Raw genomic sequence first — 23,342 nt, forward strand, 5'->3', positions numbered from 1 at the left:
CACACATATACATATGAGAGATAGAATGAAAAACAGGAACGCTCTCTCGGTCAGTCCTCTCACAACGACGTCACTCTGCTGCTGTGGGCGTCACTGACTTAAAGAGTTCAGGTCACTGCCTCATCTCCGTTCACACTCTGTATTATTCAGACTCTCGTGCACTGAAGGTTCTTCACTTCTTTAGCATGATCTTCTTTTACATCATATAAATCTGCTGATTGTGAGTTTGATGGTTTTATCATTTTCTGAACAGTGTTGTTGTTTTACAAACTGAAATGTGGAGGAATATAAACTCCTCCCGAGTTTCTTATTTCACTCTGGCTGCTTATCTGGACTCTGGACTGTTGAGATACTTGTTCTTCATGCTGGTCCTGTCGTTGTACTTGTTGATCCTTTGTGCCAACGTGCTGCTGATTGTCGTTATCTGTATGAACAGAAGTCTACATGAACCTATGTACGTGTTTCTGTGCAGCCTGTTTGTAAATGAACTGTATGGTAGCACAGGGTTGTTTCCTTTGCTCCTGCTTCAGATTCTCTCAGACGTTCACACTGTTTCTCGTCCTCTTTGTTTCCTGCAGATCTTTTGTGTTCACTCTTATGTTTGTATTGGATATTTAAACTTAACCGTGATGTCTTATGACCGATACCTGGCCATCTGTTGTCCTCTGCAGTACAACACACGTATGACAACTAAAAAAGTTACGATGCTAATTGCTGTAACGTGGTTGTTCCCTTTTCTTGCGATTGTTGTTTTGATATCATTGACTTCCCCTTTACAGCTGTGTGGAAACATCATTCACAAAGTTTACTGTGACAATTATTCTGTGGTCAAACTGTCGTGTTCTGACACCACAGTCAACAACGTCTACGGACTCATCTACACATTTCTCTCCATCATCCTTCCTCTGCTTTTAATCCTCTACACGTACATGAGGATTCTAAAGGTTTGTTTCTCTGGTTCCAAACAGACGAGACAAAAAGCCGTCAGCACCTGCACCCCCCACCTGGCCTCGCTGCTCAACTTCTCCTTCGGGGTTTGTTTTGAAGTATTACAGAGCAGGTTCAATATGAGCAGTGTTCCTATTATGTTGAGAATATTTTTATCTATATATTTTCTAACATGTCAGCCGCTGTTCAACCCTGTGATGTACGGACTGAAAATGTCTAAAATCCGTAACCTATACGTCCATCGGGTCTCACGACAGACACCTTGACATCCAGGACATGCAGCAGCTGTGTAGTGCACCTCCTCCTGCACTTCAAACAACACTGATGTTTATTGTTAACTGTATGAAAAGATATAAGGACTTGAGATATTTGCACATTATTAAATATAAAAGGATAATGAATATATTTATCTCGTGGTTCTTGTGGTTTTATGTGTGTGTGTGTGTGTGTGTGTGTGTGTGTGTGTGTGTGTGTGTGGCTTCCAGTCCTTCATGTGATCCAGGTTGATACTGGCTAGTTGCTGTTGGCAGTTATTTGACCCTAACCCTAAGTGAAGGGGTCAAAGGTGACGTCATAGGCCAGTTGTTTTCTGAGCCAATAGATATCAGGCCAGAGCTTAAAGGTTGAATCTATACAATTACTGCACTGTGCAGTTTCTGTGTATATATTTCTGCAAACTTTTTCCAGATTCATGTAAGGTCACTGTGACCTTGACCTTTGACCTTTGACCTCTCGTTTCCTTTATGACATCAATGCACGAAGGAGCACAACCTAAACATTAAAAAGAAATAGATACATGAATATGAATGAAAAATGACATAATAAATAATGGTCTTAATTAAATTATAACATGTCATGTTTTTGCTTTTATATTTATTATTCTCCTTATTTATTGATATACATTTTTTAATTAATTAATTAATTCGTTTTTTTAAGTATTTGTTTTCTCTTTCATTAATTTCTTGTGAACTTTGACCTGTGAAAGCAACAGAAAGTCGACCCCCCCTCACACTTTGAATCAAAGCCTCCTCATTGGCTTAATGCAGCAGAAATACAAATGAATGAATGAATGATTTAATAAAAATGAATAAGAACAAATTTGTGTTAAAATTAAAGAATAACTTTAAAAACTGAAAATAATTCATGAGGGGAATAATTGCAACAGTAGATTTATTTCCTTATTGATTTTGGATTTGTCCCTTGTGGTCGTCCACAGCTCTGCGTCCACTGGTGGGTTTAAAAGAAGCAGACATCGTGATGTTGGACGTGTTGAGTTTGACTCGTTCTCAGACTGAACGCTGTGTCACGCTCACACTGATCTGGGATGTGAGTATGACACTGAATTCTTCCTGTGATCTGTACCAAGATGAAAATCATGACAAACTCCACCCAGTTTTCATATTTCATCCTCGGTGCTTTCTTCAACTCTGGACTGTTGAGATACTTGTTCTTCATGCTGGTCCTGTCGTTGTACTTGTTGATCCTTTGTGCCAACGTGCTGCTGATTGTCGTTATCTGTATGAACAGAAGTCTACATGAACCTATGTACGTGTTTCTGTGCAGCCTGTTTGTAAATGAACTGTATGGTAGCACAGGGTTGTTTCCTTTGCTCCTGGTTCAGATTCTCTCAGACGTTCACACTGTTTCTCGTCCTCTTTGTTTCCTGCAGATCTTCTGTGTTTATTCTTACGGAAGTGTGGAATTTACTAATTTAGCCGTCATGTCTTATGACCGATATCTGGCCATCTGTTGTCCTCTGCAGTACAACGCACATATGACGTCTCATAAAGTTGCCTTTCTCATTGCAGTTGTGTGGTTACCTCCTTGTGCTGCTGTTTTTGTCACGACTTCTCTGACTTGGTCTTTACAGCTGTGTGGAAACATCATTAACAAAGTGTACTGTGATAACTACTCCATCATTAAACTGGCCTGTTATGACACCAGAGTCAATAACATCTATGAACTTGTTGCTGTTTTCCCCACAGTCTGTGTTCCTGTGTCTGCGAGTCTTTATTTCTACGTGAGGATTCTAAAGGTTTGTTTCTCTGGTTGCAAACAGACGAGACAAAAAGCCGTCAGCACCTGCACCCCCCACCTGGCCTCGCTGCTCAACTTCTCCTTCGGGGTTTGTTTTGAAGTATTACAGAGCAGGTTCAATATGAGCACTTTACCTCATGTGTTGAGAATATTTTTATCTCTGTATTTTCTCACATGTCAGCCGCTCTTTAACTCCATCATGTACGGTCTGAATATGTCCAAAATACGCCTGCTGTGTAAGAGTCTGCTCTTAAGTCCCTACAGCAAATGTGTTTGAATAAAAGACAATAAATGTCACTTCACGTGTGTCAGTAATATTATTTGAGTTGATGTTGTATTCAAATGTAGGAAATGAAGTTTCGATGTGTTTGATCGTTGACAAACAACGAAGACGCTGTTTTATTTGTTTTCAGTGAAAAAACATTTATTTTTCTTTGTTTTGTTTCTTTTTCATTTGAAAACATTTGTAGAGACTTTGAGACTTTACTCAGAGACTTTACTAAGATACTTTACTCAGAGACTTTACTCAGAGACTTTACTAAGATACTTTACTAAGATACTTTACTCAGAGACTTTACTCAGATACTTTACTCAGAGACTTTACTAAGATACTTTACTAAGATACTTTACTAAGATACTTTACTCAGAGACTTTACTAAGAGACTTTACTAAGATACTTTACTCAGAGACTTTACTCAGATACTTTACTAAGATACTTTACTAAGATACTTTACTCAGAGACTTTACTAAGAGACTTTACTCAGAGACTTTACTCAGATACTTTACTCAGAGACTTTACTAAGATACTTTACTAAGATACTTTACTCAGAGACTTTACTCAGATACTTTACTCAGATACTTTACTCAGAGACTTTACTAAGATACTTTACTCAGAGACTTTACTCAGAGACTTTACTCAGAGACTTTACTCAGAGACTTTACTAAGATACTTTACTAAGATACTTTACTGAGAGACTTTACTCTGAGACTTTACTAAGAGACTTTACTCAGATACTTTACTCAGAGACTTTACTAAGATACTTTACTCAGAGACTTTACTCAGAGACTTTACTCAGAGACTTTACTCAGAGACTTTACTAAGATACTTTACTAAGATACTTTACTGAGAGACTTTACTCAGAGACTTTACTCAGAGACTTTACTCAGAGACTTTACTAAGATACTTTACTAAGATACTTTACTGAGAGACTTTACTCAGATACTTTACTCAGAGACTTTACTAAGATACTTTACTAAGATACTTTACTCAGAGACTTTACTCAGATACTTTACTCAGAGACTTTACTAAGATACTTTACTCAGAGACTTTACTCAGAGACTTTACTCAGAGACTTTACTAAGATACTTTACTAAGATACTTTACTGAGAGACTTTACTCTGAGACTTTACTAAGAGACTTTACTCAGAGACTTTACTCAGATACTTTACTCAGAGACTTTACTAAGATACTTTACTCAGAGACTTTACTCAGAGACTTTACTCAGAGACTTTACTAAGATACTTTACTAAGATACTTTACTGAGAGACTTTACTAAGATACTTTACTCAGAGACTTTACTCAGAGACTTTACTAAGATACTTTACTCAGAGACTTTACTAAGATACTTTACTCAGAGACTTTACTCAGAGACTTTACTCAGAGACTTTACTCAGATACTTTACTGAGAGACTTTACTCAGAGACTTTACTCAGATACTTTACTAAGATACTTTACTCAGAGACTTTACTCAGAGACTTTACTAAGATACTTTACTCAGAGACTTTACTCAGAGACTTTACTCAGAGACTTTACTCAGATACTTTACTCAGAGACTTTACTCAGATACTTTACTCAGAGACTTTACTCAGAGACTTTACTAAGATACTTTACTCAGAGACTTTACTCAGAGACTTTACTCAGAGACTTTACTAAGATACTTTACTAAGATACTTTACTCAGAGACTTTACTAAGATACTTTACTCAGAGACTTTACTCAGAGACTTTACTCAGAGACTTTACTCAGATACTTTACTGAGAGACTTTACTCAGAGACTTTACTCAGAGACTTTACTAAGATACTTTACTCAGAGACTTTACTCAGAGACTTTACTCAGAGACTTTACTCAGATACTTTACTCAGATACTTTACTCAGAGACTTTACTGAGAGACTTTACTCAGAGACTTTACTCAGATACTTTACTGAGAGACTTTACTAAGAGACTTTACTCAGAGACTTTACTCAGATACTTTACTCAGAGACTTTACTCAGAGACTTTACTCAGATACTTTACTCAGAGACTTTACTAAGATACTTTACTGAGAGACTTTACTCAGATACTTTACTCAGATACTTTACTGAGAGACTTTACTAAGATACTTTACTCAGAGACTTTACTCAGAGACTTTACTCAGATACTTTACTCAGAGACTTTACTAAGATACTTTACTCAGAGACTTTACTCAGATACTTTACTCAGAGACTTTACTAAGATACTTTACTAAGATACTTTACTCAGAGACTTTACTCAGATACTTTACTCAGAGACTTTACTAAGATACTTTACTCAGATACTTTACTCAGAGACTTTACTAAGATACTTTACTCAGAGACTTTACTCAGAGACTTTACTCAGAGACTTTACTCTGAGACTTTACTAAGATACTTTACTAAGATACTTTACTCAGAGACTTTACTCAGATACTTTACTCAGAGACTTTACTCAGAGACTTTACTCAGATACTTTACTCAGAGACTTTACTAAGATACTTTACTCAGAGACTTTACTCAGAGACTTTACTCAGAGACTTTACTCTGAGACTTTACTAAGATACTTTACTCAGAGACTTTACTCAGAGACTTTACTAAGATACTTTACTCAGAGACTTTACTAAGATACTTTACTGAGAGACTTTACTAAGATACTTTACTAAGATACTTTACTCAGAGACTTTACTCTGAGACTTTACTCAGATACTTTACTAAGATACTTTACTCAGATACTTTACTAAGATACTTTACTCAGAGACTTTACTCAGAGACTTTACTCAGAGACTTTACTCTGAGACTTTACTCAGATACTTTACCCAGAGACATTAGATGATCTGTAATGATCTGCTTATTATTATTAGTGATATTTTATTACTAAAATCTGTCGCATATTTAACAACTACACAGTCAGTGACATTAGAACATTCAGTAGCATCCACTTGTATAGTGAGGTTGGAAAAGATGGAGAAGAGTTTTTTGGGGTAACCACGTTACAGCAATTAGCATCGTAACTTTTGTAGTTGTCATTTGTGTGTTGTACTGCAGAGGACAACAGACGGCCAGGTATCGGTCATAAGACATCACGGCTACATTAAACAATTCCACACAAGCGTAAGAATAAAGACAGAAGATCTGCAGATCCACTTGGATTCTTCCTGAGAGATCACATTTTTAAGAAGTAGAGAAAACCTCTGCTCATTACCAACAGGATTTAAATGATCTTTTTCCCTTTGGATGGAGCTGAGACCGTTTACACCAACATCTGTCAACATAAAGCATATTTATGCCTTTATTTCTATCGGACTGGATTAATGCACTTTTCACAGGCGTCCCATAGAAAACAATAGAGACTCATTCAGAACTCTGCAGCCCGTTAACCAAAGAGGACCAAACCACACAGGATTGACCTCAAGGTTCTCCTCCTCACACACAAGGCTCTGGATGGACCCAGTTACACAGCTGCCTCTCTAGTGAACGATGTTCCCTCTAGAACACTGAGAACATCTGCAGCAAATCTATCAGAGGTTCCAGCCCAAAGAAAATCTGAGATGCAAGCTGTGGATCAGACTCGATATCAGAGAAGCTGGTTCAGTAAACGTCTTTAAAACATTTATCTTTACTTCAGACTTTAACTAGATCTTACACTTACACTCCTGTGCTTTTATATTGATATCATTTTCTTTCTTTTCTGTTTTTACGCATTTTTTAAAATCAAATTGAATTTTTCCTTTAAATGTAATTTTACATGTTCCTATGTTTCTTAATATCTGTTCTCTTCTCATTTGAATTACGTTTTAACTTGTTTTTATTTCTTATCTCTATTGTACATAATGCATTTCTTGTATGGAAGGTGCTGTATTAATAAAGTTCATTTTGATTATTCTACCAGGTGGTGAAGTACACGAATCCTCTTATGTTCAAACATAGTGTTTATTGTTTAACAGACAATGTAATCAGTTCTCTGTGGAGTCATGAGCTGATTGGTCTCTGTGATAAACAGCTCTGGACTTTCTGAGGGAACCAAACTGTGTCTCGTGTGAAGACGCCTCAGGGACAAACATGTTGATGAGCCTCAGTGACCTTTGACCTGAGGGACAGTCGCAGCCTCTGTGGGATCAACTTCAGCCGAGTTCACTTTAATGATGTTTGGTTGCTTTGAGAAGTTCAGTGTGACTCACAATATTAGTTTCATCGGAGACGTTTTCTCTGAGAGTCTGAAGCTTCATGTGTTTGTTCCATATTTCACTTGATCTGGTTAGTTTTGGTTTCACGTTGTAATTTAGGGACTAAAGAATTGGTATTGTGGTTTTAGCAAATCAAACAATCTTTCACCACAGGTCGATCAAACAGTGACCAGATGAGAAGATACTTTCAATTCCCCCCGTGGCACAAAGGCGTTGATTTTATTTCTGGGCTCTTCAGTCAGTGTCAATCATCAATTCAATGCATCAGTGAAGGAAACATTTGGAACTTTATTCTGAAGTTAAGAGGTCAGCGAACAAAAGAACACATGAGGCCCTGAGTGGGATCACAACAGGCAGCTGATCCACAGCGTGTAGGGACGCTGGTCACTCCCAGGACAAGGTTCCAAAAGATTAACTTCAGAAATGATATTTAGGTTCACTGGAAATAATTCCTCTCAACGTGTAGCTGTTTCCGTGGTAACAACTGTGTGACATGGTGACACAAAGTGTAACTGTCGCTGTAGCTTGTGATGGATGAGAGCTTCTACACAGAGACTCTGTGACCTTTAAACATCCGTAGTTTTGACATTTGCATTCTAAACATGACGGGATTCAACAGAAACTGCAGCACCGAGAAATACAAGGACAAGATGAGTCTGAGCACTTTGGGAAGATTGCTCATGTCAAACCTGCTCTGCATTATTTCAAACAAACAGCCGAAAGAGAAGTTGAGCAGCGACACCAGGTGGGGGGTGCAGGTACTGACGGCTTTCTGTCTCGTCTGTTTGGATCCAGAGAAACAAACTTGAAGAATCTTCGTGTAGGAGAACAGGATCGGAAGCAGAGGAACTAAGACGGTTATTAAAACACCGAACAGTCCGTAGATGTTGTTCACTGTGGTGTCGGAACACGCTAACTTAACAATCAGGTAGTTATTACAATACAAACTGTCCAAGACATTTCCACAAAGAGGCAAACGGATGTTCAACGATAAAGTAACTAAGCACTTCACAGAGGAATACACCCAGAGCACAATAATGAAGGTAACTGCTTTGTTCACCGTCATACGTGTGTTGTACTGCAGAGGACAACAGATGGCCAGATATCTGTCGTACGACATGACGGCTAAATTACAAAACTCCACATTCGCATACGTGTACAAACAGAAGATCTGCAGGAAACAAAGAGGACGAGAAACAGTGTGAACGTCTGAGAGAATCTGAAGCAGGAGCAAAGGAAACAACCCTGTGCTACCATACAGTTCATTTACAAACAGGCTGCACAGAAACACGTACATAGGTTCATGTAGACTTCTGTTCATACAGATAACGACAATCAGAGACGTGTTGGAAATCAGGATGAACATGTAAATCACTGCAGTCAACATGAACAACAAGTATCTCAAAGTTCCCACATGTAAATAAGCCTCAAGAACAAAGTAAGATGAAGTTGATGACGTTGAATTCAGCATCATTTAAAATTCAAACAGGAGGAAATGATGAAACTTTTCATTCTCATCGTTTTGTCCAAAACAAAAACTTGTTCAGAAACATTATAAAGTTACTTTTTGTATTTTTGTAAATATTCAGATAGAAACATGTCGTCCTAAGATATAAGATAACAAGTCCTTTATTCGTCCCGCAGCAGAAGACATCACATGAGTAGCCTGCAGTACTTGTGTGTCTGTGTCTCTTCTCTGAAGACGTCCAACACTTATGTCCATTTTATTACCACATGACTATTGACCGCTGATTGGCACATACATGAACTCAGACTCCGCCTCCTCCTCCAGCACCTCCCTGTGGCGAGACTTTTTTTCAAAGAGCGACTTTCGGATCAAACCGTTTTACTGTTGAGTGACAGCTTCAGTTCTTAAATCTGATCCTGTTCAAACCTGTGAACTTTCAGGTTCAGTGTCCGAGCTGATGGATTCTTCTCTTTGCTCTTTGATGCCTTTCATGAATGAACACTGTCGAGGAAATTAAGTGACGGGGCCCCTGAAGTCTGGGCCCCTCTGTTAGTGACAGGGCCACTGAAGTCTGGGCCCCTCTGTTAGTGACGGGGCCACTGAAGTCTGGGCCCCTCTGTTAGTGACAGGGCCACTGAAGTCTGGGCCCTCTGTTAGTGACGGGGCCACTGAAGTCAGGCCCCTCTGTTAGTGGCGGGGCCACTGAAGTCTGGCCCCTCTGTTAGTGACGGGGCCACTGAAGTCAGGCCCCTCTGTTAGTGACGGGGCCACTGAAGTCAGGCCCCTCTGTTAGTGGCGGGGCCACTGAAGTCAGGCCCCTCTGTTAGTGACGGGGCCACTGAAGTCTGGGCCCCTCTGTTAGTGACAGGGCCACTGAAGTCTGGAACCTCTGTTATTGACGGGGCCACTGAAGTCTGGCCCCTCTGTTAGTGACGGGGCCACTGAAGTCTGGGCCCTCTGTTAGTGACAGGGCCACTGAAGTCTGGGCCCCTCTGTTAGTGACGGGGCCACTGAAGTCAGGCCCCTCTGTTAGTGGCGGGGCCACTGAAGTCTGGGCCCCTCTGTTAGTGACAGGGCCACTGAAGTCTGGGCCCCTCTGTTAGTGACGGGGCCACTGAAGTCAGGCCCCTCTGTTAGTGATGGGACCACTGAAGTCTGGGCCCCTCTGTTAGTGACAGGGCCACTGAAGTCAGGCCCCTCTGTTAGTGATGGGGCCACTGAAGTCAGGCCCCTCTGTTAGTGATGGGACCACTGAAGTCAGGCCCCTCTGTTAGTGACGGGGCCCCTGAAGTCTGGGCCCCTCTGTTAGTGACAGGGCCACTGAAGTCTGGGCCCTCTGTTAGTGACAGGGCCACTGATGTCGGGCCCTCTGTTAGTGACGGGGCCACTGAAGTCTGGCCCCTCTGTTAGTGACGGGGCCACTGAAGTCTGGGCCCTCTGTTAGTGACGGGGCCACTGAAGTCTGGGCCCTCTGTTAGTGACGGGGCCACTGAAGTCTGGGCCCCTCTGTTAGTGATGGGGCCACTGAAGTCTGGGCCCTCTGTTAGTGACGGGGCCCCTGAAATCGGGCCCCTCTGTTAGTGACGGGGCCACTGAAGTCTGGGCCCTCTGTTAGTGACGGGGCCCCTGAAGTCTGGCCCCTCTGTTAGTGATGGGGCCACTGAAGTCGGGCCCCTCTGTTAGTGACGGGGCCACTGAAGTCTGGGCCCCTCTGTTAGTGATGGGGCCACTGAAGTCTGGGCCCTCTGTTAGTGACGGGGCCCCTGAAATCGGGCCCCTCTGTTAGTGACGGGGCCACTGAAGTCTGGGCCCTCTGTTAGTGATGGGGCCACTGAAGTCTGGGCCCTCTGTTAGTGATGGGGCCACTGAAGTCTGGGCCCTCTGTTAGTGATGGGGCCACTGAAGTCGGGCCCCTCTGTTAGTGACGGGGCCACTGAAGTCGGGAACCTCTGTTAGTGACGGGGCCACTGAAGTCGGGCCCCTCTGTTAGTGACGGGGCCACTGAAGTCGGGAACCTCTGTTAGTGACGGGGCCACTGAAATCTGGGCCCTCCATTAGTGACTTTTCGTACATTTGACGTTACTTTGTGTCTTTGAAGTTGAACAGTTGGTTTCACTTGTTGTCTTTGATGTGAAGTTGAATCAACTTATTTTATTTGAATGATCCTAATAATTCCAGTTGTTAGTAAACAGCTTGGTGAAGAACACAGGTCATTATCCGTCCTGTGAGGACTCTGATTGGTCTCTGTGGTCTCTGTGTCTCGTGTGAAGACGCCTCAGGGACAAACATGTTGATGAGCCTCAGTGACCTTTGACCTGAGGGACAGTCGCAGCCTCTGTGGGATCAACTTCAGCCAAGTTCACTTTAATGATGTTTGGTTGCTTTGAGAAGTTCAGTGTGACTCACAATATTAGTTTCATCGGAGACGTTTTCTCTGAGAGTCTGAAGCTTCATGTGTTTGTTCCATATTTCACTTGATCTGGTTAGTTTTGGTTTCACGTTGTAATTTAGGGACTAAAGAATTGGTATTGTGGTTTTAGCAAATCAAACAATCTTTCACCACAGGTCGATCAAACAGTGACCAGATGAGAAGATACTTTCAATTCCCCCCGTGGCACAAAGGCGTTGATTTTATTTCTGGGCTCTTCAGTCAGTGTCAATTATCAATTCAATGCATCAGTGAAGGAAACATTTGGAACTTTATTCTGAAGTTAAGAGGTCAGCGAACAAAAGGACACATGAGGCCCTGAGTGGGATCACAACAGGCAGCTGATCCACAGCGTGTAGGGACGCTGGTCACTCCCAGGACAAGGTTCCAAAAGATTAACTTCAGAAATGATATTTAGGTTCACTGGAAATAATTCCTCTCAACGTGTAGCTGTTTCCGTGGTAACAACTGTGTGACATGGTGACACAAAGTGTAACTGTCGCTGTAGCTTGTGATGGATGAGAGCTTCTACACAGAGACTCTGTGACCTTTAAACATCCGTAGTTTTGACATTTGCATTCTAAACATGACGGGATTCAACAGAAACTGCAGCACCGAGAAATACAAGGACAAGATGAGTCTGAGCACTTTGGGAAGATTGGTCATGTTAAACCTGCTCTGCATTATTTCAAACAAACAGCCGAAAGAGAAGTTGAGCAGCGACACCAGGTGGGGGGTGCAGGTACTGACGGCTTTCTGTCTCATCTGTTTGGAACCAGAGAAACAAACTTGAAGAATCTTCGTGTAGGAGAACAGGATCGGAAGCAGAGGAACTAAGACGGTTATAAAAACACCGAACAGTCCGTAGATGTTGTTCACTGTGGTGTCGGAACACGCTAACTTAACAATCAGGTAGTTATTACAATACAAACTGTCCAAGACGTTTCCACAAAGAGGCAAACGGATGTTCAACGATAAAGTAACTAAGAACTTCACAGAGGAATACACCCAGAGCACAATAATGAAGGTAACTGCTTTGTTCACCGTCATACGTGTGTTGTACTGCAGAGGACAACAGATGGCCAGATATCTGTCGTACGACATGACGGCTAAATTAGTAAATTCTACACTTCCGTAAGAATAAACACAGAAGATCTGCAGGAAACAAAGAGGACGAGAAACAGTGTGAACGTCTGAGAGAATCTGAAGCAGGAGGAAAGGAAACAACCCTGTGCTACCATACAGTTCATTTACAAACAGGCTGCACAGAAACACGTACATAGGTTCATGTAGACTTCTGTTCATACAGATAACGACAATCAGAGACGTGTTGGAAATCAGGATGAACATGTAAATCACTGCAGTCAACATGAACAACAAGTATCTCAAAGTTCCCACATGTAAATAAGCCTCAAGAACAAAGTAAGATGAAGTTGATGACGTTGAATTCAGCATCATTTAAAATTCAAACAGGAGGAAATGATGAAACTTTTCATTCTCATCGTTTTGTCCAAAACAAAAACTTGTTCAGAAACATTATAAAGTTACTTTTTGTATTTTTGTAAATATTCAGATAGAAACATGTCGTCCTAAGATATAAGATAACAAGTCCTTTATTCGTCCCGCAGCAGAAGACATCACATGAGTAGCCTGCAGTACTTGTGTGTCTGTGTCTCTTCTCTGAAGACGTCCAACACTTATGTCCATTTTATTACCACATGACTATTGACCGCTGATTGGCACATACATGAACTCAGACTCCGCCTCCTCCTCCAGCACCTCCCTGTGGCGAGACTTTTTTTCAAAGAGCGACTTTCGGATCAAACCGTTTTACTGTTGAGTGACAGCTTCAGTTCTTAAATCTGATCCTGTTCAAACCTGTGAACTTTCAGGTTCAGTGTCCGAGCTGATGGATTCTTCTCTTTGCTCTTTGATGCCTTTCATGAATGAACACTGTCGAGGAAATGAAGTGACGGGGCCCCTGAAGTCTGGAACCTCTGTTAGTGACGGGGCCCCTGAAGTCTGGGCCCCTCTGTTAGTGACGGGGCCACTGAAGTCTGGGCCCCTCTGTTAGTGACGGGGCCACTGAAGTCAGGCCCCTCTGTTAGTGGCGGGGCCACTGAAGTCTGGGCCCCTCTGTTAGTGACAGGGCCACTGAAGTCTGGGCCCCTCTGTTAGTGACAGGGGCCACTGAAGTCTGGGCCCCTCTGTTAGTGACGGGGCCACTGAAGTCTGGCCCCTCTGTTAGTGATGGGGCCACTGAAGTCAGGCCCCTCTGTTAGTGATGGGACCACTGAAGTCAGGCCCCTCTGTTAGTGACGGGGCCCCTGAAGTCTGGGCCCCTCTGTTAGTGACAGGGCCACTGAAGTCTGGGCCCTCTGTTAGTGACAGGGCCACTGATGTCGGGCCCTCTGTTAGTGACGGGGCCACTGAAGTCTGGCCCCTCTGTTAGTGACGGGGCCACTGAAGTCTGGGCCCTCTGTTAGTGACGGGGCCACTGAAGTCTGGGCCCTCTGTTAGTGACGGGGCCACTGAAGTCTGGGCCCCTCTGTTAGTGACGGGGCCACTGAAGTCTGGGCCCTCTGTTAGTGACGGGGCCCCTGAAATCGGGCCCCTCTGTTAGTGACGGGGCCACTGAAGTCTGGGCCCTCTGTTAGTGGACGGGGCCCCTGAAGTCTGGCCCCTCTGTTAGTGATGGGGCCACTGAAGTCGGGCCCCTCTGTTAGTGACGGGGCCACTGAAGTCTGGGCCCCTCTGTTAGTGATGGGGCCACTGAAGTCTGGGCCCTCTGTTAGTGACGGGGCCCCTGAAATCGGGCCCCTCTGTTAGTGACGGGGCCACTGAAGTCTGGGCCCTCTGTTAGTGATGGGGCCACTGAAGTCTGGGCCCTCTGTTAGTGATGGGGCCACTGAAGTCTGGGCCCTCTGTTAGTGATGGGGCCACTGAAGTCGGGCCCCTCTGTTAGTGACGGGGCCACTGAAGTCGGGAACCTCTGTTAGTGACGGGGCCACTGAAGTCGGGCCCCTCTGTTAGTGACGGGGCCACTGAAGTCGGGAACCTCTGTTAGTGACGGGGCCACTGAAGTCTGGGCCCTCCATTAGTGACTTTTCGTACATTTGACGTTACTTTGTGTCTTTGAAGTTGAACAGTTGGTTTCACTTGTTGTCTTTGATGTGAAGTTGAATCAACTTATTTTATTTGAATGATCCTAATAATTCCAGTTGTTAGTAAACAGCTTGGTGAAGAACACAGGTCATTATCCGTCCTGTGAGGACTCTGATTGGTCTCTGTGGTCTCTGTGTCTCGTGTGAAGACGCCTCAGGGACAAACATGTTGATGAGCCTCAGTGACCTTTGACCTGAGGGACAGTCGCAGCCTCTGTGGGATCAACTTCAGCCGAGTTCACTTTAATGATGTTTGGTTGCTTTGAGAAGTTCAGTGTGACTCACAATATTAGTTTCATCGGAGACGTTTTCTCTGAGAGTCTGAAGCTTCATGTGTTTGTTCCATATTTCACTTGATCTGGTTAGTTTTGGTTTCACGTTGTAATTTAGGGACTAAAGAATTGGTATTGTGGTTTTAGCAAATCAAACAATCTTTCACCACAGGTCGATCAAACAGTGACCAGATGAGAAGATACTTTCAATTCCCCCCGTGGCACAAAGGCGTTGATTTTATTTCTGGGCTCTTCAGTCAGTGTCAATCATCAATTCAATGCATCAGTGAAGGAAACATTTGGAACTTTATTCTGAAGTTAAGAGGTCAGCGAACAAAAGGACACATGAGGCCCTGAGTGGGATCACAACAGGCAGCTGATCCACAGCGTGTAGGGACGCTGGTCACTCCCAGGACAAGGTTCCAAAAGATTAACTTCAGAAATGATATTTAGGTTCACTGGAAATAATTCCTCTCAACGTGTAGCTGTTTCCGTGGTAACAACTGTGTGACATGGTGACACAAAGTGTAACTGTCGCTGTAGCTTGTGATGGATGAGAGCTTCTACACAGAGACTCTGTGACCTTTAAACATCCGTAGTTTTGACATTTGCATTCTAAACATGACGGGATTCAACAGAAACTGCAGCACCGAGAAATACAAGGACAAGATGAGTCTGAGCACTTTGGGAAGATTGGTCATGTTAAACCTGCTCTGCATTATTTCAAACAAACAGCCGAAAGAGAAGTTGAGCAGCGACACCAGGTGGGGGGTGCAGGTACTGACGGCTTTCTGTCTCATCTGTTTGGAATCCAGAGAAACAAACTTGAAGAATCTTCGTGTAGGAGAACAGGATCGGAAGCAGAGGAACTAAGACGGTTATAAAAACACCGAACAGTCCGTAGATGTTGTTCACTGTGGTGTCGGAACACGCTAACTTCACAATCAGGTAGTTATTACAATACAAACTGTCCAAGACGTTTCCACAAAGAGGCAAACGGATGGTTAACGATAAAGTAACTAAGAACTTCACAGAGGAATACACCCAGAGCACAATAATGAAGGTAACTGCTTTGTTCACCGTCATACGTGTGTTGTACTGCAGAGGACAACAGATGGCCAGATATCTGTCGTACGACATGACGGCTAAATTACTAAATTCTACACATTCGCATACGTGATACAAACAGAAGATCTGCAGGAAACAAAGAGGACGAGAAACAGTGTGAACGTCTGAGAGAATCTGAAGCAGGAGCAAAGGAAACAACCCTGTGCTACCATACAGTTCATTTACAAACAGGCTGCACAGAAACACGTACATAGGTTCATGTAGACTTCTGTTCATACAGATAACGACAATCAGAGACGTGTTGGAAATCAGGATGAACATGTAAATCACTGCAGTCAACATGAACAACAAGTATCTCAAAGTTCCCACATGTAAATAAGCCTCAAGAACAAAGTAAGATGAAGTTGATGACGTTGAATTCAGCATCATTTAAAATTCAAACAGGAGGAAATGATGAAACTTTTCATTCTCATCGTTTTGTCCAAAACAAAAACTTGTTCAGAAACATTATAAAGTTACTTTTTGTATTTTTGTAAATATTCAGATAGAAACATGTCGTCCTAAGATATAAGATAACAAGTCCTTTATTCGTCCCGCAGCAGAAGACATCACATGAGTAGCCTGCAGTACTTGTGTGTCTGTGTCTCTTCTCTGAAGACGTCCAACACTTATGTCCATTTTATTACCACATGACTATTGACCGCTGATTGGCACATACATGAACTCAGACTCCGCCTCCTCCTCCAGCACCTCCCTGTGGCGAGACTTTTTTTCAAAGAGCGACTTTCGGATCAAACCGTTTTACTGTTGAGTGACAGCTTCAGTTCTTAAATCTGATCCTGTTCAAACCTGTGAACTTTCAGGTTCAGTGTCCGAGCTGATGGATTCTTCTCTTTGCTCTTTGATGCCTTTCATGAATGAACACTGTCGAGGAAATTAAGTGACGGGGCCCCTGAAGTCTGGGCCCCTCTGTTAGTGACAGGGCCACTGAAGTCTGGGCCCCTCTGTTAGTGACGGGGCCACTGAAGTCTGGGCCCCTCTGTTAGTGACAGGGCCACTGAAGTCTGGGCCCCTCTGTTAGTGACGAGGGCCACTGAAGTCTGGCCCCTCTGTTAGTGACGGGGCCACTGAAGTCTGGGCCCTCTGTTAGTGACGGGGCCACTGAAGTCTGGGCCCCTCTGTTATGACGGGGCCACTGAAGTCTGGCCCCTCTGTTAGTGACGGGGCCACTGAAGTCTGGGCCCCTCTGTTAGTGACGGGGCCACTGAAGTCTGGGCCCCTCTGTTAGTGACGGGGCCACTGAAGTCTGGAACCTCTGTTAGTGACGGGGCCACTGAAGTCTGGCCCCTCTGTTAGTGACGGGGCCACTGAAGTCTGGGCCCTCTGTTAGTGACGGGCCACTGAAGTCTGGGCCCCTCTGTTAGTGACGGGGCCACTGAAGTCGGCCCCTCTGTTAGTGACGGGCCACTGAAGTCTGGGCCCCTCTGTTAGTGATGGGCCACTGAAGTCGGGCCCCTCTGTTAGTGACGGCCTGAAGTCTGGGCCCCTCTGTTAGTGAGTGGGCCACTGAAGTCTGGGCCCTCTGTTAGTGACGGGGCCCCTGAAATCGGGCCCCTCTGTTAGTGACGGGGCCACTGAAGTCTGGGCCCTCTGTTAGTGATGGGGCCACTGAAGTCTGGGCCCTCTGTTAGTGATGGGGCCACTGAAGTCTGGGCCCTCTGTTAGTGATGGGGCCACTGAAGTCGGGCCCCTCTGTTAGTGACGGGGCCACTGAAGTCGGGAACCTCTGTTAGTGACGGGGCCACTGAAGTCGGGCCCCTCTGTTAGTGACGGGGCCACTGAAGTCGGGAACCTCTGTTAGTGACGGGGCCACTGAAATCTGGGCCCTCCATTAGTGACTTTTCGTACATTGACGTTACTTTGTGTCTTTGAAGTTGAACAGTTGGTTTCACTTGTTGTCTTTGATGTGAAGTTGAATCAACTTATTTTATTTGAATGATCCTAATAATTCCAGTTGTTAGTAAACAGCTTGGTGAAGAACACAGGTCATTATCCGTCCTGTGAGGACTCTGATTGGTCTCTGTGGTCTCTGTGTCTCGTGTGAAGACGCCTCAGGGACAAACATGTTGATGAGCCTCAGTGACCTTTGACCTGAGGGACAGTCGCAGCCTCTGTGGGATCAACTTCAGCCGAGTTCACTTTAATGATGTTTGGTTGCTTTGAGAAGTTCAGTGTGACTCACAATATTAGTTTCATCGGAGACGTTTTCTCTGAGAGTCTGAAGCTTCATGTGTTTGTTCCATATTTCACTTGATCTGGTTAGTTTTGGTTTCACGTTGTAATTTAGGGACTAAAGAATTGGTATTGTGGTTTTAGCAAATCAAACAATCTTTCACCACAGGTCGATCAAACAGTGACCAGATGAGAAGATACTTTCAATTCCCCCCGTGGCACAAAGGCGTTGATTTTATTTCTGGGCTCTTCAGTCAGTGTCAATTATCAATTCAATGCATCAGTGAAGGAAACATTTGGAACTTTATTCTGAAGTTAAGAGGTCAGCGAACAAAAGGACACATGAGGCCCTGAGTGGGATCACAACAGGCAGCTGATCCACAGCGTGTAGGGACGCTGGTCACTCCCAGGACAAGGTTCCAAAAGATTAACTTCAGAAATGATATTTAGGTTCACTGGAAATAATTCCTCTCAACGTGTAGCTGTTTCCGTGGTAACAACTGTGTGACATGGTGACACAAAGTGTAACTGTCGCTGTAGCTTGTGATGGATGAGAGCTTCTACACAGAGACTCTGTGACCTTTAAACATCCGTAGTTTTGACATTTGCATTCTAAACATGACGGGATTCAACAGAAACTGCAGCACCGAGAAATACAAGGACAAGATGAGTCTGAGCACTTTGGGAAGATTGGTCATGTTAAACCTGCTCTGCATTATTTCAAACAAACAGCCGAAAGAGAAGTTGAGCAGCGACACCAGGTGGGGGGTGCAGGTACTGACGGCTTTCTGTCTCATCTGTTTGGAATCCAGAGAAACAAACTTGAAGAATCTTCGTGTAGGAGAACAGGATCGGAAGCAGAGGAACTAAGACGGTTATAAAACACCGAACAGTCCGTAGATGTTGTTCACTGTGGTGTCGGAACACGCTAACTTAACAATCAGGTAGTTATTACAATACAAACTGTCCAAGACGTTTCCACAAAGAGGCAAACGGATGTTCAACGATAAAGTAACTAAGAACTTCACAGAGGAATACACCCAGAGCACAATAATGAAGGTAACTGCTTTGTTCACCGTCATACGTGTGTTGTACTGCAGAGGACAACAGATGGCCAGATATCTGTCGTACGACATGACGGCTAAATTAGTAAATTCTACACTTCCGTAAGAATAAACACAGAAGATCTGCAGGAAACAAAGAGGACGAGAAACAGTGTGAACGTCTGAGAGAATCTGAAGCAGGAGCAAAGGAAACAACCCTGTGCTACCATACAGTTCATTTACAAACAGGCTGCACAGAAACACGTACATAGGTTCATGTAGACTTCTGTTCATACAGATAACGACAATCAGAGACGTGTTGGAAATCAGGATGAACATGTAAATCACTGCAGTCAACATGAACAACAAGTATCTCAAAGTTCCCACATGTAAATAAGCCTCAAGAACAAAGTAAGATGAAGTTGATGACGTTGAATTCAGCATCATTTAAAATTCAAACAGGAGGAAATGATGAAACTTTTCATTCTCATCGTTTTGTCCAAAACAAAAACTTGTTCAGAAACATTATAAAGTTACTTTTTGTATTTTTGTAAATATTCAGATAGAAACATGTCGTCCTAAGATATAAGATAACAAGTCCTTTATTCGTCCCGCAGCAGAAGACATCACATGAGTAGCCTGCAGTACTTGTGTGTCTGTGTCTCTTCTCTGAAGACGTCCAACACTTATGTCCATTTTATTACCACATGACTATTGACCGCTGATTGGCACATACATGAACTCAGACTCCGCCTCCTCCTCCAGCACCTCCCTGTGGCGAGACTTTTTTTCAAAGAGCGACTTTCGGATCAAACCGTTTTACTGTTGAGTGACAGCTTCAGTTCTTAAATCTGATCCTGTTCAAACCTGTGAACTTTCAGGTTCAGTGTCCGAGCTGATGGATTCTTCTCTTTGCTCTTTGATGCCTTTCATGAATGAACACTGTCGAGGAAATGAAGTGACGGGGCCCCTGAAGTCTGGAACCTCTGTTAGTGACGGGGCCCCTGAAGTCTGGGCCCCTCTGTTAGTGACGGGGCCACTGAAGTCTGGGCCCCTCTGTTAGTGACGGGGCCACTGAAGTCAGGCCCCTCTGTTAGTGGCGGGGCCACTGAAGTCTGGGCCCCTCTGTTAGTGACAGGGCCACTGAAGTCTGGGCCCCTCTGTTAGTGACAGGGCCACTGAAGTCTGGGCCCCTCTGTTAGTGACGGGGCCACTGAAGTCAGGCCCCTCTGTTAGTGATGGGGCCACTGAAGTCAGGCCCCTCTGTTAGTGATGGGACCACTGAAGTCAGGCCCCTCTGTTAGTGACGGGGCCCCTGAAGTCTGGGCCCCTCTGTTAGTGACAGGGCCACTGAAGTCTGGGCCCTCTGTTAGTGACAGGGCCACTGATGTCGGGCCCTCTGTTAGTGACGGGGCCACTGAAGTCTGGCCCCTCTGTTAGTGACGGGGCCACTGAAGTCTGGGCCCTCTGTTAGTGACGGGGCCACTGAAGTCTGGGCCCTCTGTTAGTGACGGGGCCACTGAAGTCTGGGCCCCTCTGTTAGTGATGGGGCCACTGAAGTCTGGGCCCTCTGTTAGTGACGGGGCCCCTGAAATCGGGCCCCTCTGTTAGTGACGGGGCCACTGAAGTCTGGGCCCTCTGTTAGTGACGGGGCCCCTGAAGTCTGGCCCCTCTGTTAGTGATGGGGCCACTGAAGTCGGGCCCCTCTGTTAGTGACGGGGCCACTGAAGTCTGGGCCCCTCTGTTAGTGATGGGGCCACTGAAGTCTGGGCCCTCTGTTAGTGACGGGGCCCCTGAAATCGGGCCCCTCTGTTAGTGACGGGGCCACTGAAGTCTGGCCCCTCTGTTAGTGATGGGGCCACTGAAGTCTGGGCCCTCTGTTAGTGATGGGGCCACTGAAGTCTGGGCCCTCTGTTAGTGATGGGGCCACTGAAGTCGGGCCCCTCTGTTAGTGACGGGGCCACTGAAGTCGGGAACCTCTGTTAGTGACGGGGCCACTGAAGTCGGGCCCCTCTGTTAGTGACGGGGCCACTGAAGTCGGGAACCTCTGTTAGTGACGGGGCCACTGAAGTCTGGGCCCTCCATTAGTGACTTTTCGTACATTTGACGTTACTTTGTGTCTTTGAAGTTGAACAGTTGGTTTCACTTGTTGTCTTTGATGTGAAGTTGAATCAACTTATTTTATTTGAATGATCCTAATAATTCCAGTTGTTAGTAAACAGCTTGGTGAAGAACACAGGTCATTATCCGTCCTGTGAGGACTCTGATTGGTCTCTGTGGTCTCTGTGTCTCGTGTGAAGACGCCTCAGGGACAAACATGTTGATGAGCCTCAGTGACCTTTGACCTGAGGGACAGTCGCAGCCTCTGTGGGATCAACTTCAGCCGAGTTCACTTTAATGATGTTTGGTTGCTTTGAGAAGTTCAGTGTGACTCACAATATTAGTTTCATTGGAGACGTTTTCTCTGAGAGTCTGAAGCTTCATGTGTTTGTTCCATATTTCACTTGATCTGGTTAGTTTTGGTTTCACGTTGTAATTTAGGGACTAAAGAATTGGTATTGTGGTTTTAGCAAATCAAACAATCTTTCACCACAGGTCGATCAAACAGTGACCAGATGAGAAGATACTTTCAATTCCCCCCGTGGCACAAAGGCGTTGATTTTATTTCTGGGCTCTTCAGTCAGTGTCAATTATCAATTCAATGCATCAGTGAAGGAAACATTTGGAACTTTATTCTGAAGTTAAGAGGTCAGCGAACAAAAGGACACATGAGGCCCTGAGTGGGATCACAACAGGCAGCTGATCCACAGCGTGTAGGGACGCTGGTCACTCCCAGGACAAGGTTCCAAAAGATTAACTTCAGAAATGATATTTAGGTTCACTGGAAATAATTCCTCTCAACGTGTAGCTGTTTCCGTGGTAACAACTGTGTGACATGGTGACACAAAGTGTAACTGTCGCTGTAGCTTGTGATGGATGAGAGCTTCTACACAGAGACTCTGTGACCTTTAAACATCCGTAGTTTTGACATTTGCATTCTAAACATGACGGGATTCAACAGAAACTGCAGCACCGAGAAATACAAGGACAAGATGAGTCTGAGCACTTTGGGAAGATTGGTCATGTTAAACCTGCTCTGCATTATTTCAAACAAACAGCCGAAAGAGAAGTTGAGCAGCGACACCAGGTGGGGGGTGCAGGTACTGACGGCTTTCTGTCTCATCTGTTTGGAACCAGAGAAACAAACTTGAAGAATCTTCGTGTAGGAGAACAGGATCGGAAGCAGAGGAACTAAGACGGTTATAAAAACACCGAACAGTCCGTAGATGTTGTTCACTGTGGTGTCGGAACACGCTAACTTAACAATCAGGTAGTTATTACAATACAAACTGTCCAAGACGTTTCCACAAAGAGGCAAACGGATGTTCAACGATAAAGTAACTAAGAACTTCACAGAGGAATACACCCAGAGCACAATAATGAAGGTAACTGCTTTGTTCACCGTCATACGTGTGTTGTACTGCAGAGGACAACAGATGGCCAGATATCTGTCGTACGACATGACGGCTAAATTAGTAAATTCTACACTTCCGTAAGAATAAACACAGAAGATCTGCAGGAAACAAAGAGGACGAGAAACAGTGTGAACGTCTGAGAGAATCTGAAGCAGGAGGAAAGGAAACAACCCTGTGCTACCATACAGTTAATTTACAAACAGGCTGCACAGAAACACGTACATAGGTTCATGTAGACTTCTGTTCATACAGATAACGACAATCAGAGACGTGTTGGAAATCAGGATGAACATGTAAATCACTGCAGTCAACATGAACAACAAGTATCTCAAAGTTCCCACATGTAAATAAGCCTCAAGAACAAAGTAAGATGAAGTTGATGACGTTGAATTCAGCATCATTTAAAATTCAAACAGGAGGAAATGATGAAACTTTTCATTCTCATCGTTTTGTCCAAAACAAAAACTTGTTCAGAAACATTATAAAGTTACTTTTTGTATTTTTGTAAATATTCAGATAGAAACATGTCGTCCTAAGATATAAGATAACAAGTCCTTTATTCGTCCCGCAGCAGAAGACATCACATGAGTAGCCTGCAGTACTTGTGTGTCTGTGTCTCTTCTCTGAAGACGTCCAACACTTATGTCCATTTTATTACCACATGACTATTGACCGCTGATTGGCACATACATGAACTCAGACTCCGCCTCCT

At 44.1% G+C, this 23,342-nt stretch overlaps 5 protein-coding genes and 2 pseudogenes across 5 annotated transcripts; 2 read left to right on the forward strand and 5 right to left on the reverse strand.

Moving 5' to 3' along the window:
* The first annotated feature begins 260 nt into the window (after positions 1–260).
* On the forward strand, positions 261–1,214 carry LOC117773042 (olfactory receptor 142-like). The gene has a single exon (XM_034604737.1). The coding sequence runs from the start codon at positions 276–278 to the stop codon at positions 1,212–1,214; it is 939 nt and encodes a 312-aa protein (XP_034460628.1). The 5' UTR covers positions 261–275.
* A 1,085-nt stretch (positions 1,215–2,299) lies between these two features.
* LOC117773044 (olfactory receptor 10A6-like) lies at positions 2,300–3,262 on the forward strand. The gene has a single exon (XM_034604740.1). The coding sequence runs from the start codon at positions 2,315–2,317 to the stop codon at positions 3,260–3,262; it is 948 nt and encodes a 315-aa protein (XP_034460631.1). The 5' UTR covers positions 2,300–2,314.
* Positions 3,263–6,148: 2,886 nt separating this feature from the next.
* Positions 6,149–8,914, reverse strand: LOC117773045 (olfactory receptor 1509-like). Its single transcript, XM_034604741.1, has 3 exons — positions 8,014–8,914; positions 6,297–6,369; positions 6,149–6,155 (listed from the first exon to the last, which is right to left on the reverse strand). The coding sequence occupies exons 1-3, from the start codon at positions 8,912–8,914 to the stop codon at positions 6,149–6,151; spliced, it is 981 nt and encodes a 326-aa protein (XP_034460632.1).
* Positions 8,915–11,864: 2,950 nt separating this feature from the next.
* Positions 11,865–12,794, reverse strand: LOC117773046 (olfactory receptor 4D1-like). Its single transcript, XM_034604742.1, has one exon. It carries the CDS (start codon positions 12,792–12,794, stop codon positions 11,865–11,867), a length of 930 nt encoding a protein of 309 aa, XP_034460633.1.
* A 2,541-nt stretch (positions 12,795–15,335) lies between these two features.
* Positions 15,336–16,266, reverse strand: LOC117773047 (olfactory receptor 1509-like). The gene is given in 2 exon segments (XM_034604743.1): positions 15,336–15,584; positions 15,586–16,266. Coding segments are annotated over 2 exon segments (930 nt in total).
* Positions 16,267–18,632: 2,366 nt separating this feature from the next.
* Positions 18,633–19,559, reverse strand: LOC117773048 (annotated as a pseudogene).
* A 2,542-nt stretch (positions 19,560–22,101) lies between these two features.
* On the reverse strand, positions 22,102–23,031 carry LOC117773049 (annotated as a pseudogene).
* Between the last annotated feature and the right edge of the window lie 311 nt (positions 23,032–23,342).

The sequence above is a fragment of the Hippoglossus hippoglossus genome, chromosome 13 (genome assembly GCF_009819705.1).
Source record: "Hippoglossus hippoglossus isolate fHipHip1 chromosome 13, fHipHip1.pri, whole genome shotgun sequence".
Taxonomy (NCBI): domain Eukaryota; kingdom Metazoa; phylum Chordata; class Actinopteri; order Pleuronectiformes; family Pleuronectidae; genus Hippoglossus; species Hippoglossus hippoglossus.

Excerpts from the sequence above, each read along its gene's own strand:
- LOC117773042 (XM_034604737.1), top strand. The coding sequence starts at position 276 with ATGTGGAGGAATATAAACTCCTCCCGAGTTTCTTATTTCACTCTGGCT.
- LOC117773044 (XM_034604740.1), top strand. The coding sequence starts at position 2,315 with ATGAAAATCATGACAAACTCCACCCAGTTTTCATATTTCATCCTCGGT.
- LOC117773045 (XM_034604741.1), bottom strand. The coding sequence starts at position 8,914 with ATGATGCTGAATTCAACGTCATCAACTTCATCTTACTTTGTTCTTGAG. Across the intron at positions 6,370-8,013 it reads GCAAATGTCAAAACTACGGA|ACGCTTGTGTGGAATTGTTT; the intron begins TGTTTAAAGGTC and ends GTCTTTATTCTT.
- LOC117773046 (XM_034604742.1), bottom strand. The coding sequence starts at position 12,794 with ATGATGCTGAATTCAACGTCATCAACTTCATCTTACTTTGTTCTTGAG.